This window comes from Pelodiscus sinensis, chromosome 27 (genome assembly GCF_052426305.1).
Source record: "Pelodiscus sinensis isolate ZL-2025 chromosome 27, ASM5242630v1, whole genome shotgun sequence".
In the NCBI taxonomy this organism is placed as follows: domain Eukaryota; kingdom Metazoa; phylum Chordata; order Testudines; family Trionychidae; genus Pelodiscus; species Pelodiscus sinensis.
The window spans coordinates 12,385,881-12,405,452 of NC_143078.1; the positions used below are offsets into that span (position 1 = coordinate 12,385,881).

At 45.4% G+C, this 19,572-nt stretch overlaps 1 protein-coding gene across 5 annotated transcripts in view; it reads right to left on the reverse strand.

The window, feature by feature from the left end:
• ILRUN (inflammation and lipid regulator with UBA-like and NBR1-like domains) overlaps positions 1–8,801 on the reverse strand; it is a 57,044-nt gene extending 48,243 nt beyond the window's left edge. For 4 of the 5 annotated variants that reach the window (XM_075910311.2, XM_075910308.2, XM_075910312.2 and 1 more), the window contains exon 1: positions 8,498–8,797. In XM_075910311.2, the coding sequence (XP_075766426.1) occupies positions 8,498–8,655 (158 nt within the window). In that variant the 5' untranslated portion in view covers positions 8,656–8,797. Of the gene's footprint in view, positions 1–8,497 lie in introns of all 5 variants that reach the window. The other variant, XM_075910310.2, reaches the window with a different exon arrangement.
• Between the last annotated feature and the right edge of the window lie 10,771 nt (positions 8,802–19,572).

Below are 19,572 nucleotides of genomic sequence, written 5' to 3' on the forward strand. Positions count from 1 at the left end.
AAAATCTTTCGAGTTTAAAAGGGTTCCGTGTCCAAATAAAATTGGGAAATACCGAACTAGATGAACTAATTAAAAAACAATTTCTAATATCCTATGAACTCATCTGCTCCCAATGCTTATTTCTTATGTGATATCATTCTCTGACCTAAGATTTACTATTGTCTAAATCACCAGAATGCTCATACAACAAGATGTCTCAAGTCAGATGGGACAGGAAACACCCAAAACAAAGTACTCCGATCATGTTTCATGCAAATATCTTAATTTAAAAAAAAAAAAAAAAAAGACAAGAAATATAACAGGACACCTTAAGAACAAGGATGTAAAATCCTGATTAATCAGTTAACTGGTCAAACCAAGGGTAGGGAACCACAGGTCCAGGGGCTGGATGTGGCCTTCAGCTTGCCTGGACCCAGCCCACCAGGCTCATGACCCCCCACCCAGCATTGGGGAGCTCATATTGGTGCTCCCACCTCCTTTCCCCCCAAATTCCCCCGGGCTAGCGCACACAAAATCTACTAGGTTGGGCCCCCTAGGCTCTGGTGTGTGAGGGTATGTTGGGAGTGCCTTTCTCCATTTCAGTCAGGGGCCACACCAATAAGGGGTTTGTTGTGGGTTTTTTTGCTTCTCACTTGTGTGCAGCCCCTGGCTGATTTTTCTGTGAATGGGTGGCCCCCAACCCAAAAAAGGTTCCCCACCCATGAGATAAACATTAGGTTAAGCTAACATTTAACCAGTTACCCAACTAATTAGGATCAGGGGCCAGCCCCCAACCCCCAGCACAGGAGGCAGGCCACTGGCCCCAAGCGGGCAGGGAACTGCTTCTGGACACTGGTTAACCATAACCCAGAAAGCATCACCTGGTAAGGGTGATGCTTACCAGATAACCAGTTACCCTTTCACATCCCTACTTAAGCGTCTAAGTCCTTTTTCCATAAGCATTTAGAACACTTAAAAGTCAATCAAATATCCTACACCAGAGATGGACAAGATATGGCCTGGCTTACCAAGCCTTTTAATCCAGCTCGCCTGCCCCTGCAGCACAGAGCTGCAGCGCTCAAAGCAGCCAGCTGCTCCCTGTGGTTCTCTGTGCTGCAGGGGAAAGCTGGGGGAGGGCTCAAACCCTGTTAAAAAAAATCTCTGCTCCTTTTGGCCGGAAACCAACCAATGGGAGTTGAGAGCTTTTACTGGGAGCGGGAGAAGCAGGTAAAGCATCCCCGTCCCCCAGCTCTGACAGCCACATGGAAAAGCCAGCCAGGAGCTGCTCCTACTGGGGCCTGATATGTGGGTGGACTTACTCTAAAGGACCCTCCCCTACAGTCCTAGACTCCAACTGATTCCGGGGGACAAATAAAGAGAAAACTGAGCATGGAGGTCAAAGGGCTAAAACGAGGCAGTCAGATGGGGACGCTGAGCAGAGAGCCCCGGACAGAGCCCAAAGCCCCTCAAAGGCCTTGAGGGGACCAGTGGACGCCACCCAGTAGAACTCTGCCCGGACGCATGAATGGATACAGGAGCAGCAATAGGCAGCCCAGTCGCAGGCCCCTCCTTCAGTATACCTCTGCTCCATGGTCTTATAAATTGCCATCTTGGCCATAGCTGGGAGCTGATGGCAGGCAGATAAGTCTACCTGAGTGCTGCTGGCTAGGAGCTGCTTAGGTCACTGCCAATCCACAGACCAGTGCGGGGCCACAAACCGCTGGCTGCCAGGCCATGCCCATGCCTCAAGAGGCCTGTATGTGGGGAAGGAGTGTGTGTGCAAATGCACCCTCACCCTTCATCTCTGTTCTAGTCTCTCACATAGCCTGATGGGGGTGCCAGGCCCTTGGCCACCTTCCCCCCCCCCCCTTTGCCCAGCTCAGTGGGGGGCAGGAGCTGCTGAAGGGAGCGAGCAGGAAGCCAGCTCACAGTGCTTTGCCTGCCCCGTGGAGCACTAGCTGCCACAACTCTGGCCCTGTGGCTGGGTGTTAATTCCAGCTTCTCTCCCTAGCGTGAAGCACTGGCACAGCCACGGCAGAATGGACCCAAATGTTGCCGGGGGAGCCGCAGAGGGACTGCCAGGGGGCCCTGGCTGCTGACAGGAAGCTCCTGCAGAGACATGAGGCCTTCCTGCCTGCCCCAAGCATGTCCCCAAGTCCTGGAGGTGGGTGGGAGCATTCTGGTTTCTCATGCAGCAGCTGTTCCTGCCTCCTCCAGGGGCACCAGGTAGGCTGGAGCCACTCTGCCTGGCTCACATGTGGGGCGTGCAAGCTGGGGAGCCTAGCTGTGCACATCTCCCTCTGTCAAGTGGTAGGTACTAATTCACTGAGGTGGGCACAGAGGGAAGTTTGGGCTATCTAACTTGTTTCTCTCTGGGCTGCAGGCAGAACAAAAGGACTAGCTCATGACACTTGCATGATTACATTTCAAAGTTTACACAGGTGTTAATGGCTTAATACAGGGCTACTCAACACATGACCTGTTGTTTGCAGCCCACGGTGGGGTTTGGGTTTAGGGTGCAGTTTGGGTTGGTAAGTGTTTTAGTAGTTAAATTTCTGGACTCTTGTGAAGCCAAAACAAGTCGTCAATATGGTGGTCTTCTGTTGATATGCGTTTTAGTAGATAAATTCCTGGACTATTATTGCTCATTAAAAGTGCTGTCAGGTGGGTGGAAATCGGTTAATATTGCCTTTTATTAATATCAGCAGAATTGACATAAATGGGGCATGCGTGTTGTGTAGTCTTGCCTTGATCTTTGTTTTCATGCCCATCAGTGTGAAAGAAGCTATTTGCATATATATATTAGCAGGGCTCGACAAACCACAGTTTCTACTCGCCTGTGGCAAGTAGATTTCAGCCGGTCGTTCCGTGCACCCCATTCACCAGCACTGCGCATGTGCGGTGCAGGGCTGGCGAGTAGCTCTTGCCACAGTTTGTCAAGCCCTGTATATTTGCATATACATGCAACCACACTTAAGTTGCAGCTCTCGGCATGTGCTGGGATTATTGTTGTGGCTCCCAGGGCTTCCAAAGTTGAGGAAAGGATTCTTTTAACAGTATTATTTTTAGTGATGTAGGTACCTGCAAACTCTGATACATTACAATGACATGTATTGTCGGTGTACAGATGCAATGCAAAATAACACGTGATGTCTTAAAATTAATTACCATAATGAATATGCAAATAAAATGTTACTGGTCTGCCAAAAGTTTGTGAATGCTTTGCCAGTCCGTGATGTTAAATTGTAGTTATCTGAATAATCATGCAATCGATACAATTGGTATTGACTACACAATTAGTTGATAAGAATCGCTCTGCCGAGTGGCAGCGGAGATAGCTCCAAGAGCCAGCTCAGCCAGGACTCAGTAGTCTCGGCCCATGCTGGCTCCGGGAGTCACCTGTGCTACGGTATTGCATTTTAACTATAGTAAAAGCAACTGGGCTCTTACTATAGTTAAAATGCAGAGCCACAATATCCCAGGTCAGCGTGAGCCAGTGTTCGCAACAGCCAGTCCTGTCCCCCCCGAACAGGGACTGCTACCGGAGCAGCGCCTGTGCACGGCCTGCCCGGGCTACTAGGAACAGGAAATGCTTGGCGGCGGTAGCCCCTGTCCATAGGGGGACCCAGCTCCCCGCTGGGACCCCCACAGACAGAAGCTACTACAGTGCTTTTAAGCCAGCTCCCCCTAGCACCAGCTCCTGTCCTCCCTCCCCCTTGCTGCTTCTAAGAGGTAGCAAGGGGAGGGAAGCAAGCATTCGATACTCCAGTCGACTACTTGCTAACATCCCTAGTACACAGTTTAAAAAGATTGGGAACCACTGGCTTAGGTAAGCATCTCCTGGCCAGAGCCTGCCTCTGGCACCCCACACTCTCCCATACTCAACCCACTCCCAGACTCTGCACCCATCCCTCCATGCCTCCCCTAGGCCAAAATTCTCTTCTGTACCCAGACTCCCTCCCAGATCCTGCACCCTATCTCCTGCCCCAGGTCACAACCCTGTCTTTCATCCAAACTCCCTCTTATACCCCATACTCTCCTGTACCCCAGTCTCCTACCTTGGGCTCCCTTCTGCACCCAATCTCCATACCAGACCCTGCACCCAACCTCCACACCAGACCCTGCACCCACTCCACACAAAAGTGCAGCCTTTGATCACTTACCCAAAATCTTGGAGTGCCCCCCTCATCAAAAATTATTGCCCATCCCATCCTATACCTTGCTCTCAGACAAGGGGATTGTATCACACCTCACACACTTGGAGTACATCTACACTACAGAGGAAGACCAAAGGTGCTGCTGTCGATCTTCCAGGGTTTGAATTAGCAGTCTAGTTAAAACAGGTAATTAGAAATGAGAGGGACACTCCAGTTGATGCCAGTAACCCTGCTTTCACGAGGAGTAAGGGAAGTCAAAGGAAGAGTGTTAAGGTAGCTGAAGATGTGATTGAAGTTATTCAATCATTTTTAAAGACTATCACTATAAAGGATAAAGGAAATTCAATAAAACCCTACGACAAAATAGTAAGCACAGAGGAGTGCTATCTAAAACAACACACTTAAACAGAAAACTAAGGTATTTATATAGCACCTAAAATAATTGGCCGTGGTAGTCCATTAAATCCAAGCTGTGTCAGGCCAACTGCAGTCAATAAAACTGTAGACTGTATCTAAGCACAAAGATTTATAATGCTGAGGAACAAATAAAGCTAAGGCCATACATTCAATGTCATCTTTCACATTTTCAGACAAAAGTTTTGCATATGGAATTGTTTTTTTTTTTTTCTGTTTATGGGAACCTTTTTTCTTCAAGTGTACTTCCACTTACATACACATGCAAGTAACATGATGAATAGCTCCCACTGTTGAGGCAAAAAACCAGCTCTATGCCACTGACACATCCTAACCCATTTCCTGAAGTGGACCTTTCCTTGAAGAGTGCCACTTCTGTAAAGCGTGCATCTGTCCTAGGAATGCAACCTAAAGACCTATGTGAAGAGGCAGCATTTAGGCTCCCATCTTAATGTAACCTGACAAGCAGTTTTAATGTCTAAGGTAACAACCGCAGGTGGGATAAAACTAGTTTCTCGCTCTGAATGTACACAAGCTAAGTGATGTGATGTTTTATGTGATGAAACAGCAGTCAGACTGTGCCTGACCAATGCCGTCTAATTAGTTTGCAAAGGTGAGTATCTCTGATATTCTAAACACAAGGGCATAGCAACACATCCACAGCCCCCAGCAAAGGTTCCAGATGGTTGCACTAGGCAATTGCTTACCTGTGTTGAGAGCTCTCATATAAAGATATAGCATTGTGGGCTTCTACCATGCTAGACCAGATTTCATTACACCTTTAAAAAACAAATCCCATCTCAGGAAATGACATGCAATGGAAGTCTTAACACAAAGATTTCTCTTAAAGAAAGTGAAGAATAAAACAAATTAAGGTTTACTACAATAACCCTGAGATTTATAACGGACACCATTTGGCAACCAGTTTTCACCACCTGCCAAACCTCAATTAAATGCTACATTTATTATGCACATAAATAAGGGGAAATAGTGAAACTGACTCCACACAAAGTGATAAAGAAAAAAAAAATCATTTTTCTCTAGCCTCTTACTACTACAATAACCTTGTAACAAAAGTAAAATTTTCTGATAGATGATTTATAAAAAATTAGTAGTGTTCATGAATACCAATTGCACTTTACTCAAAAATTACTTGACTATATGAACTTTGCTCTGCAGTCATTTTCCTGTGGCTAAATAATCTGGTTCTACCTATCTTGAGCACTGACAAAAAATAATTGTCTTAATGTAAGAAGAGCTATAAAAGTTCCAGTGTATGCACACTACATTACACCTATCCACTTTAAATATTCCAGTTTCCTGGAACATTAAACACAGTAAGGCTTTTGATACACATTTCTAATAGACTTTACTAGAGGTTTGGAGGGAAGAGTACACAAGTTCAGACATGTTACTACTCATGCCATATCACAAAACTCAAAGCTGTTCTAGACACCTGAAACTTAACTTGACCACTAAAATAAATCTGACCAGCACATTTTTCCCCAGTACTTAAACATAAGGTGCCAGATGCCATTCAGTGTCAGCTAGCCAATTTTCTGGATTACATAACATCTGGAGGGGATGGTAACACACGCAGAATGATAGATAAATACGTTATTTAATGAAGGGCAGTTATTATCCCAGATATATTGTCCATAAAATGGTCACTGATTATGCTATCCACATAACCTCCAACAATAAGTGATAATTTAGTGTCAAAGCAACACAGCGAACTTAACTCAGTACCAGGGAAGAGTATCAAGTCTGCCAAGAGGCAATAAAAGCTAACCCCATGACACACTTCTCCCCTCAATCACAAAGAACTCCTCACCAAAAAGCATATTCTGGTGGTGTACAGAACATAAGCCAGAATCTAAAAGACCAAAAAAAATTGAAGCAGCTTGGATTTTGTCATCCAAAGGAAATGATTTAGAAAAAGGGGGAGAAAAATATAGTTCAATTAAATGTTGAATTGATAGCTCTTGATCATCAAGGGAAAATAACCATGGAAATCTGTGCAATATCTGGGTGCACTCTACCGGAAGGGTTTTTACTGTATTGGTAACTTATTAGGCAGGGGACTTTCTTAAAGCCATGATTCTCAATTAGGTTTACATGTACCTTATGGGAGTACTCAGAGATCTTCCAGGGGGTACATCAACTCATCTACGTATTTCCCTAGTTTTACAAGAGATTACATAAAAAGCACTAGCAAAATCCACACAAACTAAAGTTTCATAGAAAATTAATTCTTTATACAGCTTTGTATGCTTTACACTGAAATGTAAATACAATATTTATATGCCAATTGATTTATTTTGTGGTATGACATTTTATACGGTAAAAATGATAAAGTAATCTGTAAAACTCAATTAGCATCTGCTCCAATCCCTCAATTCACATACTAGAAACAGTGTTAACATTAAAGATATGAATTTAGGCACACAAATTTGAAAAGGTCAGTCTAAATGGTGACCAATTTAAAATTTTGAACAGTACTCCCCAAACCATGTTATGTCATTTAGGTTTACTCCTTTCATACAAAAGCGCAACAGTCTGAGCTGTGTACAAACCAGCATCCAAAAGTTAAACATGGCAAAAAAAGCGTGACTAATTGTGTTGAAAATTCATTAAATAAAAACAGTTGTCAGAATTGCTGACACATGAGGTTTTACCCAAGACTTATTTTTATGAGTGATTTATTCATGCCTGAAAGTAGTAACAAAAGTATTAAGTAGCCGAGCAATATTCCTGAAGACAAAGAGTATATTCCTAATACAAAACAGAATATTACAGACGCACAAAAACATGCCTTTATGTTAATATGATAACTTTTGAGTTCACACTGTTTCCTCCAAGGAAAGTACAGAACATATAGCAGACAGTTCGCATTTATGTTACCATTCCAAAACATTTGAATAGGAAATATTTTGTCATGAACACACTTACCCCAAAGAAACTCAGCACCGCCTTACGTGACACCTTGCTTGGATAAAAGAGGCTATCTTAATATGGATCCAACATTTCCTGATCAATCTTTTCCCAAAAAGACACACTCCAGTGTTAAATAAAACAGGGCTCTAGCCAAATGTATGACTAAATATTACACTGTTTTCATTGTTATCCTTTCAAAGGAAGTTTACTCACTTCGTAAGTGAGATTTTTTTTCTCATTGCCACCTGGACCTGTAAGTCAAACTAGATCTTTCTACCATTGATGTTTAACACCTGAAATTTCAATTCAGTAACTTGCTGTGATGGTTGAAACAGAAGAGACTGCGGCTCACTTTCATATAACCTTGTGAGTATTGTGAGGCAAACAGGAATAAGACGTCGTCTCACCAAAGTTAACAAATGTACTGGGAAAGATGCCTGGGGAACAAGATACCACATTTGTATTCCAATTGCCTTTACATGACCCTGGGGAAGCCAGCAGGACTGGTCAGCAGGTGATGTCAGCAGGAGAGGGTGCTCATGTCCCCTTCAGCAGTGCAGATACAAGTATTTGGGCTGCATCCCGGCTGAGAGAGAAGTTGGAGACTGAGCGCCCCATCCCCCCATCCCATCCAGCTGCAGACAGGCTCCCCAGAGAACCCCCCACGCGCTCAAGACTGTGACAGGAAAAGCTCCCCGAGGAGGGGGGGGGCACCTGAGAACTCTCCCCGGGCAGACTGCGTGCGGGTCCAATTGCGATTCTTTCCCCCGGAGCGCACGGAACCCCCGAGCCGCGGGGCGCGCCCAGCAGCTAGGAAAAGGCTGCCCGGGCACCGGGGCGCCTCTGCCAGGCGGACCGCGATCACAAGGCAGGTGCCGACAGACTCCGCAGCCCTACCTGGCCGGCCCCCCCAGGCCTGCTCCCTCCCGCCAGCCTGCGCTCCCCCCGGGGCCGGCCCAGCAGCGGCCCGCGCTCCCCCCGGGGCCGGCCCAGCCCCCCCGGCCCCTCACCAGTTGGTCATGTCCAGGAAGAAGGCGCAGCCGGCGGGGCTCAGCTGGAAGCCCAGCAGCCGCTGGAACTCGCCGATCAGCACGTCCTTGTCGGTGGTGCCCAGGCAGCTGAACTTCTGCATCAGCTCGGCGTCCAGGTCCACGTCCATCCCCTCCATGGCGCCGGGGCCGCCGCTCCAGCCCGCTCCGCTAGGCCCCGGGCCTCCCCTGCTCGGCTCCGCCGCCCGTCTCCTCAGCGCTGCATGGAGGGGGAGGGGACGAGGGGGGAGCGCGTCCTGATGCACGGCGCATGCGCGGGCCCGCCCACGCGCGGGGCACGCCACCGCTAGCGTCATCACGTTGCGTGACCGCACAGACGTGGTGACGTCACCCAAAGGAAAAATACAAACAGCGCCCCACCCGGGAGCCGTCTCCGCGGAGTTCCGCAGGGGCACGTTATTTACGTATGCAAATTAGCCATGACGTATGTCAACACCTATTTTGCATATGGGGTGTGTATGCATATTAATAATTTTCCTATGGAAATCAGATTTCACGTATGCTAATTGTTCACATGATTAAAATAGCCGTGCAATCAAGAGTCTATTTTACATATGTAGTGGAACAGATGACCATGGCGTAGAGAAATATTTTCACATTTGCATAGGCAAATTAAGCACGTTTATTCAAATAATGACACCGCAGCAAATAATATGGTTTCCGTAGTCTTAGAAAAATGACACTGATCAAGCACAGACACATAGAGATATAAAATCTTTCTTTACATATGCTAATTAATTTCATTAATTATAGTTATGTGTTTAATTATGTTCTATGTTTAAATCAGTCACATGACTGTTCAGCTGTATAGGAGTATATGCATCACCTGTATTAACCAGCATACTAATCTAATGATGGTAAAAGGAAATCATATAATAAGAGACAAGACACATAATACGCATTGTAGAGAGGAAGGTTAATCACAAATGTGCTTAAAATAAGAGTATACCTAATTGATGTGTGTTTATTAATTTGGAAATTAATACAATTTTAATAATAATTAATAACAGTAATAGCCTCACAATCCCTCATAGACTAGATAGATAGGGAAAAATGTTAATGGGCTGAGTTTAGAAATCCTAGGTAACTAACTCTTGAGATATGAGACTGCTCAACCCATTTGACAATCAGGCCCTAAAGGATTCACTAAAATCACACAAGAAACAGAAAACGAAAATGACTAACCAAACTAACCATCTGGGGAAGTAAGGAAACAGATTAACAGAGCCAGATGAGTACACAGAAGTTACCTATTTCAAGACAGGCCCAACAAAGGAAATAACAGAACACCTAGGATTGCTAGATTTCCGGTTTTGAACCGGACAGTCCGGTATTTGAGCTTTCTGTCTGGGAAAAAAATTGAGAAAATACCAGACATATAAATGTCCGGTATTTTTTAAGTAAGTAAGTTTTATTGTTATCATGAGTATCAGTGCATAGTTGCGTACTGCCTGGCTGGTAGACACGCTCACACTGTGTGAGCGTGTCTACCAGCCAGGCAGTACGCAACTACACAGTAGAGAGGAGGCAGCGTGGGAGTGGAGGAGGGGGCAGGATGGAATCCCTGGGGCCAGACTCGCTCATGCGCCCCTCCAGGACCGTGCACAGGACAGGCAGCACCCCGGGATCTGCATGCGCTCAGGCCAGCCCCGCTACCCGCCAACTGGTCCCCCCCTCGACTCCCCTCCTGGCCAGCCCTGCTCCCCCAACCGCCTCCCAGCCAGCCCCCCCTCTCCGCCAGCCGGTTCCCCCCCCCCCCCCCCCGGTCAGCCCCGCTTCCTCAGTCGCTTCTGAGCCAGCCCTGCTTCCCACCTGCTGGTTCCCGACCCCCTCTTCCCCCGATCTCCCCCGGCCAGCCCCGCTCCCCTCCCCTCCGCCACGATCTGAGATCAAGTGTGTCCGGTATTTTTTTAAACCATCTGGTAACCCTAAGAACACCCCTAGTCATCACCTACAGTCCCCAGCTCAAACCCCTCCAGTGCATCGTAGACAATCTACAACTTATTCAGGAAAATTATCCCTCATTCTCACAGACCTTGGGAGACCTTGTTTGTCATTGCTTACAGACAGCACCCAACCTGAAGCAAATACTTACCAGCAGCCACATGCTGCACCACAGAAATGCTCAACCAGGAGACTAGCCCTTCAACAAACCCCATTGCCAACTCTGTCCACATATCCATTCAAGCAACATCATCCCTGGACCCAACACAATACACTACAATATCATGGGGCTCATACAACTACACATCCGTTCATGTGATATATGCCATCAAGTGACAGCAATGCCCCTCTCCCATGTATATTGGCCACACCAGACAGTCTCTGCACCAAAGGATAAATGGACACAAATCAGACATCAGGAAAGGTAACACACATAAACCTGTAGAAGAACATTTTAACCATGAACATTCAATAATGGATTTAAAAGTAGTCATCTTTCTACAAAAGAATTGTATCACACGATTACAGAGGGAGACAGCTAAACTGGAGTTCATCTGAATTTCAATACTATCAACTTAGTCTTGAATAAAAACCTTAACTGCTTAAAACACTACAAAGGTAATTTCCTCACTTTTGATACTGGCATCTCCATATCAAATGTTGTGAATGATACATATCCACCGTGACTTATTAATTTCATTAACACTGGTTTTACAATTGACAGGTGACTTCTATTGCTGTTATATATACCCCATATTCTGTAATTTCCACTCCAACTCATCTGATGTGGGTTTTATCCACAAAAGCTCATGACTTAATACATTTGTTAGCCTAAAGGTCTGCTTGTAGTTTGTAGAGTTACAGACTAAAACGGCTACCTCTCTGAGACTTTTTCAGACTAATTTAGTTTCACACTCCAAAGTGAATGAATGGGAAACTGTCAACATACTATTAAAAACATCCAGTTCAGAGAGTCCTTTTAAGCAGTAGAATTTGATTAATTAAAAATGCTTGTAAAAATTGTACGGACTTTTCTGTTCGGCTACGTCTACATTGGCCCCCTATTACGGAATGGGGATGCAAATGTAGCACTTGGGAAGAGGCAAATGCGCGGGGGATTTAAATATCCCCCGCGGCATTTGCATTTTCATGGCCGCCGCTTTTCTCCGGCTTGGAGATAAGCCGGAGAAAAGCGCCCAGACTGGCGCGATCCTCCGGAATAAAGCCCTATTCCGGAGGATCTCTTTTTCCTACTTGGAATAACAGCAATTCCTACTTGGAATAAGAGATCCTCCGGAATAGGGCTTTATTCCGGAGGATCGCGCCAGTCTGGACGCTTTTCTCCGGCTTATCTCCAAGCCGGAAAAAAGCGGCGGCCATGAAAATGCAAATGCCGCGGGGGATATTTAAATCCCCCGCGCATTTGCCTCTTCCCAAGTGCTACATTTGCATCCCTATTCCGTAATAGGGGGCCAATGTAGACGTAGCCTTCCTGTGTTGATGTTTCTAAGGGTACATCTACACAGCATTGTTATTTACGAATAACATAATCCACGTCTACACTACAATCAATTATTTTGACATGATCTTGAAATAATGTTGAACTGGAGGATTTCTTACTTCGACTTCTGGAACACTCATTTTATAAGGAGTAAGGGAAGTTGGAGGAAGAGTGCTCTTTCTCGGACTTCCTACTGTATAGACAGAGCCAAAAGCCCAAAATAAGCTATTTCGACTTCAGCTACACAATCGATGTAACTCAAATTGCATAGCTTATTTCAGCTTTTGACCTGCTGTGTAGATGTGCCCTAAGCAAGGAATCAGTTTTATAAGGCTTCAATCCTACAAGATGATATATTCAAACTTTGCTGAACTCCACAACTGAAATCAAACGCCTGTAAGCACTTCAATATACAGTAGACCAGTAGATTTCCGATAATCTGGAACCTTTGGGACCTAGGTGGTGCCGGATTATCGGATATGATGGATTATCAGATTATATAACACTGTATATAAAGTGTTTTTAACTCTTTTTATTGTAGCACAAGCACTGTCCAGCGTCACACAATGCTTGTGGCAGACTGACTCAGTCCCATCCAGTTTTGCTTGGTTCAGCTGCTGCCGCTGCTGCCTTATGACTCATTTTTTGCTGAAGCTCACTCAGTAGGCTTTTGCCATTTTGATGTCGGACGATTGGGAGCGCTGTACAGTTGGATGCCGGACTACTGGAGTTTTATTGTACATAAATTATTCACATGCTGAAATTTTGACAGAATTGTGGCCTAAGTGATACTTTACAAGAAATTATGTGAGATAGTAGCATATCACTCAAAGATTATTTTATGTTAGTAAAAACAAAGTTTCTCTTAGTTTTTTGGGGCTTCCCTTTTCTGTTCATTACCTGTATCTGGAATTGACCGCTGTCAGAAAACAGGATATTGGGAAATATGAACCATCGGGGCGGATGAGAGTTTGCGGGGCCCAGGGCAGCACAATTTCGCACATGCGCCATGGCCACAGCCGACAGGTAGTAGAGCGTGCGCGGGGCCTATTGAAGCGCGGGGCCCGGGGCAGCAGCCCCGCTCGCTGTGCCCTATATCCGCTGCTGTGAACCATTCCTCTGACCCAATATGTCTGTGCTTATGTTCTTAACTGATTACACACCAAATCCTGCAGCCTGTCATATGTATCAAGGGTTGAATCCAGCACTCATTTATATAAATTAAAAATTCCCATTCACTTAAATGCATACTGGATCTGCCTTTAAAAGTAACTATTTTTGTACTAACGTCTTACAGTTAATCCCAGTTAACTCACTAAAATCTGTGATGTTATCTGATTGAAATATTAGTTATCTGATTAAAATGTGGCACATGGCCAGAAAGGGTAAATCAGCTCACACGGCCCACTTTTAAAGACTTGTTGGCAAGACGCTAAGTGGACTAAATTAGAATAAAACTTTGAAATGCAAACTTTCTTTGTTACAGCAATAGAATGGTAGGTCTTTGCTCAGATCTTGTGATGTGAACAAACAATTCTTGTTTGTCACTATAGCTTTGATTCAAGATCATAAGGAATAATTGGAATTTATGATGAAACTTCATTGAAGTAGTATTATTGTTATATGTCTCTTTGAAGGTTGTGATAAATTGTGTATGAACTGTTTTAATGGATAAATTACCACGCACTAATCGCCATGATGTTTAGGAGACAGAAGGTTAGGTAAAAAGTCTATGATGTCCTCCCAGGCCAAGAGACCCTAGAGGATTCTGTCCAAAGGGACTTTTGTACAGTATCCTTTTTGTCCCATGTCCTTGAAGTGTGGGGGAGTCCATGGGCCCTGCATTCCATCCACAATCAGATATGACATTCAGCCATCAGGCAGAACAGAAGGTCTATCAGGTGACAGAGACACAATGCAGAACAGACCTGTCAGCATAGCAACCAGAAGCAGTTAGCACAATCCATCTTGGGGAGAGAGGGACCCAGACCTAGAGCTCCCCCTGCCTCCAAGCCACCCAGGACTGACCAACATGCCCGGCAGCCTCAATGCAGCCCCACCCCCTCAAGCCAGGCCCTTCTCCCAGTCTTTGTCCTGCTTCCTGGGCAAAAGGTGTCACCTGGTTGCTCCCCTCCCAGGCTCAGGGTAGGAAGGGCCTTTGCCATTGTGTACGTGCAGGAAGCTGTCACCCCCAAAATTCCCATCACCACCTAGGCATGGGTGCAGTGCCCAGGGAAACTGAGGCACATACACAGGGTTATTACAGGATAGTAGAAATTACATGCAATATAAGAAGGGGAATAAAGTCCCCACTTCAACACATCTCATGTCTTGGATGCTCATGGGAAAAGTTGTAAGCCATAAGAAGTGAGATCCCAGGATATCCTGGTACCCCTTTTTAATGAACATTGAGTTAGGATCTCAAATCTGCTTGAGGTTTCATACAGGGGACACCTAAGCCGCAAAGAACAGAGGTCCCAGTCATTGTCAAGAACCATCCTGCATATGGATTTTGGACTATAACCACGGACTAAATTCTAAAAGAACATTTTGCAACAAGATCACCATCCCTGTTATTTAACTGAACCTCAGGAGTTGAACTCATGTCTGTGTTTATGTTACTCTTTTAACCAATACTCTTTTTTCTTCTTTAATACATTTTAGTTTGGTTAATAAGAATTGGCAATAAGTGTGTGGTTGGGATAAGATCTGAAATATTCATTGGCCTGGAAAGTAATGTGTTGGATCCTTTGGGATTGGTCGAATTTTATTTAGCTGGAATGTCTGGATGGAGGCCTGAGGTTTTGGAATTGCTTGGAATTCACTTATGATTAACCAGTAAGGTAATAAAGAAGCTGTTTTGTGCTGGCTTGGTGACTATAAATATTGGAATAACCAACCAGCTTTGGGGACTGGCCATCCCATTTCTTGCAGTGCAGTTCCCCTGGAACCCAGTGTATCACACCAGCCCATAAAGTGCTGAGAAAATGTCCCCAAAGGCATTGCACCAGATAGCAGTGCAGGAGAGAATACCTACTTATGGGGCACCAAGCTTTACATGACACAAGTTCTCCTGATGAGTATGCACAGTACTAATGCCAGTAGACAAGCAAGCACTCCCACTGACACATTAATTTCAGCAGCTGTATGCTAATGTATCTTGTGTTGACTGAACTGTGCGGTGCAAATACCGACACAGTAATCATGTTACTTGTAACTAAAATAAGCACGCTATTTACAGACAGAAATATACTTCTCAGTTGACATTGTCTCTTGAAGTATTTATTTATCTGTTATTAATATTTGACTATTTGTTTATCTAAGGATCCCTACAGTAATCTCAACCATTGGAGTTTTTCTTAAAATTAGCATTTTACAATGGAGTATTCCTTTGAGTACTTGTCTTTCATAGTTCTAATCTAACACTTCTCTCTCCATACAGACATAGAATTTTTTAAAAAACAGAACATAACTTGCCTCTTTTGAGAGGTCATTATCTGTATTCTTTGAAAGAAAGAAACTGAAATAAATGTCAGGCCATACCCAATCAACAGCAGTGAGTGTATACAGAAATCTAACAGGAAAGCTGTAATATAGTAACATTTAATATAAACATACTGTTGTTTTTCTCCATGCTAAAAATAATAGTGCCATCAGTTCTAAGGACCACTGAGAGGAAGTTTCCTGTTGCAATATTTGTATAGCAAACATTACAACACAAGTGAACAAGAAAATCAGTGCAAGTCAAAAGCAAAACAAATGACAAAGTACAAGCAATATAGGGAAAGAAATGACTTGCCAACAACATAAAAATAGGACATTTCATTCTGAGAGTCCAGGGAATACTCTTTGAAGTTTGTGGCTGGGAAAAGTTGTTTGCTTCTGATGTATCAGAAAAGGTGACTAATTTAAAACACAGGATCTGATTTTATTGCTAAAAAAAATTAGCAATTAAACAGTAACCTTTGTTGAGTGAGATGACTTGTACAGAAAAAAAGTATCATATGACAAATAAACAAGCATATCCAGCCCTCAGGATAAACACATCATAGGAAGATACTTTAATTAACGTTATAAATAGACTAATTATATAATGAGTAGTCATGTCAAAAAATGAATCAGTGATGCCCAACCCACCAATCTTGGCATTCACACTGGGTTTGTTTTCCTTCACTATACTGTCAGCTCTTAACATGTTTTGACAAGCTACTGTCACACTATCCTAGATACCCTATACTATTATTAGGGCCCTACCAAATTCATGGTCCATTTTGGTCAATTTCACAATAATAGAATTTTTAAAAATATAAATGTCATGTTTTCAGCTATTTAAATTTGAAGTTTAAGAGAGTTGTAATTGTAGGGTCCAAAAAGGATTTGCAGGCAGACGGCAAGGTTATTGGGAGGAGGGGTTGCAGTAATACAGCCTTTACGTTTGTGCTGCTGCTGGTGATGGCTCTGCCTTCAGATGGAGATAGGCAGATGGAAAGCAGCAGCTGCTGGCTGGAAAGCCAGCTCTGACGGCAGAGTCAACATCAGCAGCAGTGCAGAATAAGGACGGCATGGTATGGTATTGCCACCTTTACTTCTGCGCTGCTGTCTGCAGAGCTGGGTCCTAAGTCAACAGCCACCATTCTCTGGCCACCCAGCTCTGAAGGTAGCAGCAAGGAAGTAAGGGTGGCATGATATGATATTGCCACCCTTATTTCTGCACTGCTGATGGTGGGGTGCCACCTTCCAAGCTTGGCGCCTGGCCAATAGCCATGTCTCTCTGGCCACCCAGCTATGAAGGAAATGCAGAAGTAAAGTGTGGCAACACTACAACTCCTCTAAAATAATCTTGTGACCCCACTGCAACTCCCTGTTGGGTCAGGACCCCAATTTCTGTTCCTAAAGTGTTTTGAGCTGCTCATTCAGACCCTTATGGATGGCTCCAAGTTCTCCAGTAATCACTAGTATCATTTTTGTTCTAAGCTTCCTTTATCACACCACTTTGTGCCAGAGTTCTTCATACTTGTCTTCTTGTTTCTTTGTTATGTGTCTTTCTGTTAGTATGACAGCCAGAGAGCAGTATGCACAGCTTGCATGGCCCCCTGGGCAAGGTGGGGGCACCTGACTTGACACTCTCAGAAGGGGCGGAGCCTTTGGTGGAAGGGGTGGAGTTGGGACAGCCAGCCCTCTGCACTGCCCGGAGCCCACCATGCCCCGACCCACCCAAGCCATGGGAGCCATGAGGTGCAGCAATCCAGCAACGATTTAAAGGGCTCAGGGCTCCGACCACCACCGCTGCCACAGTAGCAGCATCGGGGGCTGGGAACCCCAGGCCCGTTTGAATCACTGGGCCTCGGGTCAACTGCCTCCTTTACCCCCACTGGAGGGCCTGTATGACAGTATAATACAGTAACATAGGCATTGGCTTTCTCTGGGTCCAGGGCAGGGGTGCTCAACTCCCCACTCCACCTCAGGCCCCACTCTCACTCCACCCCTTCCCCCAAGCACTGACCCCTGTTCTGCCTCTCCTGTCCCCACTTTTTCACAGACTCTGCCTCCACCCTACCCCTTCTCACAAACCTCACCTCTGCCCCACTACTTCCCATCTCTGCCCTCCTCTTCCCCACCTCTTCCAGTGCCCTCCCCCAAGCACACTGAATCCCCGCTCCGTCTCCTTCCTCCCAGAGAACTTTTCTGCATGTCACAAAACAGCTGATTGTGATGGTACAGGAGCCGCCCCTGCCTGCGACACACACAGGCCGCCGTGAACAGGGACAGCTCTGGATACCCAAAGAAGCCTGTCTGCAACAGGCCCTGTGGAGCTGGAGCTGTCCCCTGCCCACGAGGAGAGGGAAGCTGCTCCAACTCCCACCTGTTAACTGTTTAACCTTGCACATCTCTATTAACCACACACTGGACCATCCACTTATCCAGTGCCTATGTCAATTAACATGTGTGACTCAAGAACACTTAAATGCTTACTGACAAGGGGTTTAGAGCAATGTCTTGATCTCAAATGACAGAGAGTTACAGGGTTATTAATATTGTTGTGAAATCTATATGCAGATGCTATGTAAGGATTTATTTATGTGGAGTGGAAACATGTTCGGAGCGTGCGTGTCAAGATGTGAGTCGCCAGTAGAGGAGAAAGCATGTTTTTTGTCACACAAGAGAAGTTTATTCATCTGTCTCTGTCATGGTGTAAACTAAGCTGTGTAAGCTAACATAATGGAAACACGTCAACATACAAAGTCAACAAAGAGAAGTGATGCATGTTACGGCTCAATTCCCCAACCTGACACTCCGAGAGCAGAGATGGGGGGCTGGCTAGTAGAATAAACTCTGTAAAACCTGTTTCTGAGACTTCCAGAGACAAACTTGTTCAATCTCAGTCCCCCTGAGATCCAGAAAGTCAAAGACTGATTCCTTGCTGCCACCACCTAAGTGAATAAAAGAAAATATAAAATAAACCCTTTTCCAGAGAAGAGATCACTTGGGAATCCTCTCCCTAAGGCAAAGCTCTCCCCTCCCCAAACCTCCATTTTACTTGGGAGTTGGGAAAACAAACATAGGGAAATCTGCAGAGAACAATGGACTCTGCCCGGGTAATTAGGCACATAAACTTAAGGACACAACAATCAACCAATACCAGTTAATCAAGACAAAAAGGAAAACAATTTTATCATCAAAAAAACACTACTGCTGCATGCATAGTAAATGACTAGGTGTTAATAGCAATGAAGTGACATAGACTCATTTATGTATGGAAATACTATTCCGCTCCCGTTCAGGCAAAAGTCCCTTTTGTGCAAAGCTTTTGCGCAAAAGGGCCAGTGTAGACAGCTCAGATTTGTTTTCCGCAAAAAAGCCCCAATCGTGAAAATGGCTATCGGGGCTTTTTTGCGGAAATGTGCGTCTAGATTGGCACAGACGCTTTTCAGCAAAAAGTGCTTTTGCGGAAAAGCCTCCGTGCCAATCTAGACGCTCTGTTCCAAAAATGCTTTTAACGGAAAACTTTTCCGTTAAAAGCATTTCCGGAAAATCATGCCAATCTAGACGCAGCCTTAGGGATTTCCACTGAACGTCCGTTTACAATCTTTTTTTCACAATGACTTCTGGTTTTCCTGAGTTTTTTGGACAGTCGCATGATATTGTCCTGGGGTTGTCCATGCATGGGAGCAGTAGAAGTAGGGGACAGTAGAGAGAGGGTAGCAGGGGGCAGTAGAGAGTGAAGCAAAGGGCAGTAGAGAGAGGGTAGCAGGGAGCAGAAGAGGCAGGGGGCAGTAGGGAGGGGGCACCATTGGGGCAGTAGGGAGAGGGTGGCAGGAGGCAGTAGGGAGGGGGCACCATTGGGGCAGTAGGGAGAGGGTGGCAGGAGGCAGTAGGGAGGGGGCACCATTGGGGCAGTAGGGAGAGGGTGGCAGGAGGCAGTAGGGAGGGGGCACCATTGGGGCAGTAGGGAGAGGGTGGCAGGAGGCAGTAGGGAGGGGGCACCATTGGGGCAGTAGGGAGAGGGTGGCAGGAGGCAGGGGGCAGTAGGGAGGGGGCACCATTGGGGCAGTAGGGAGAGGGTGGCAGGGGGCAGTAGGGAGGGGGCACC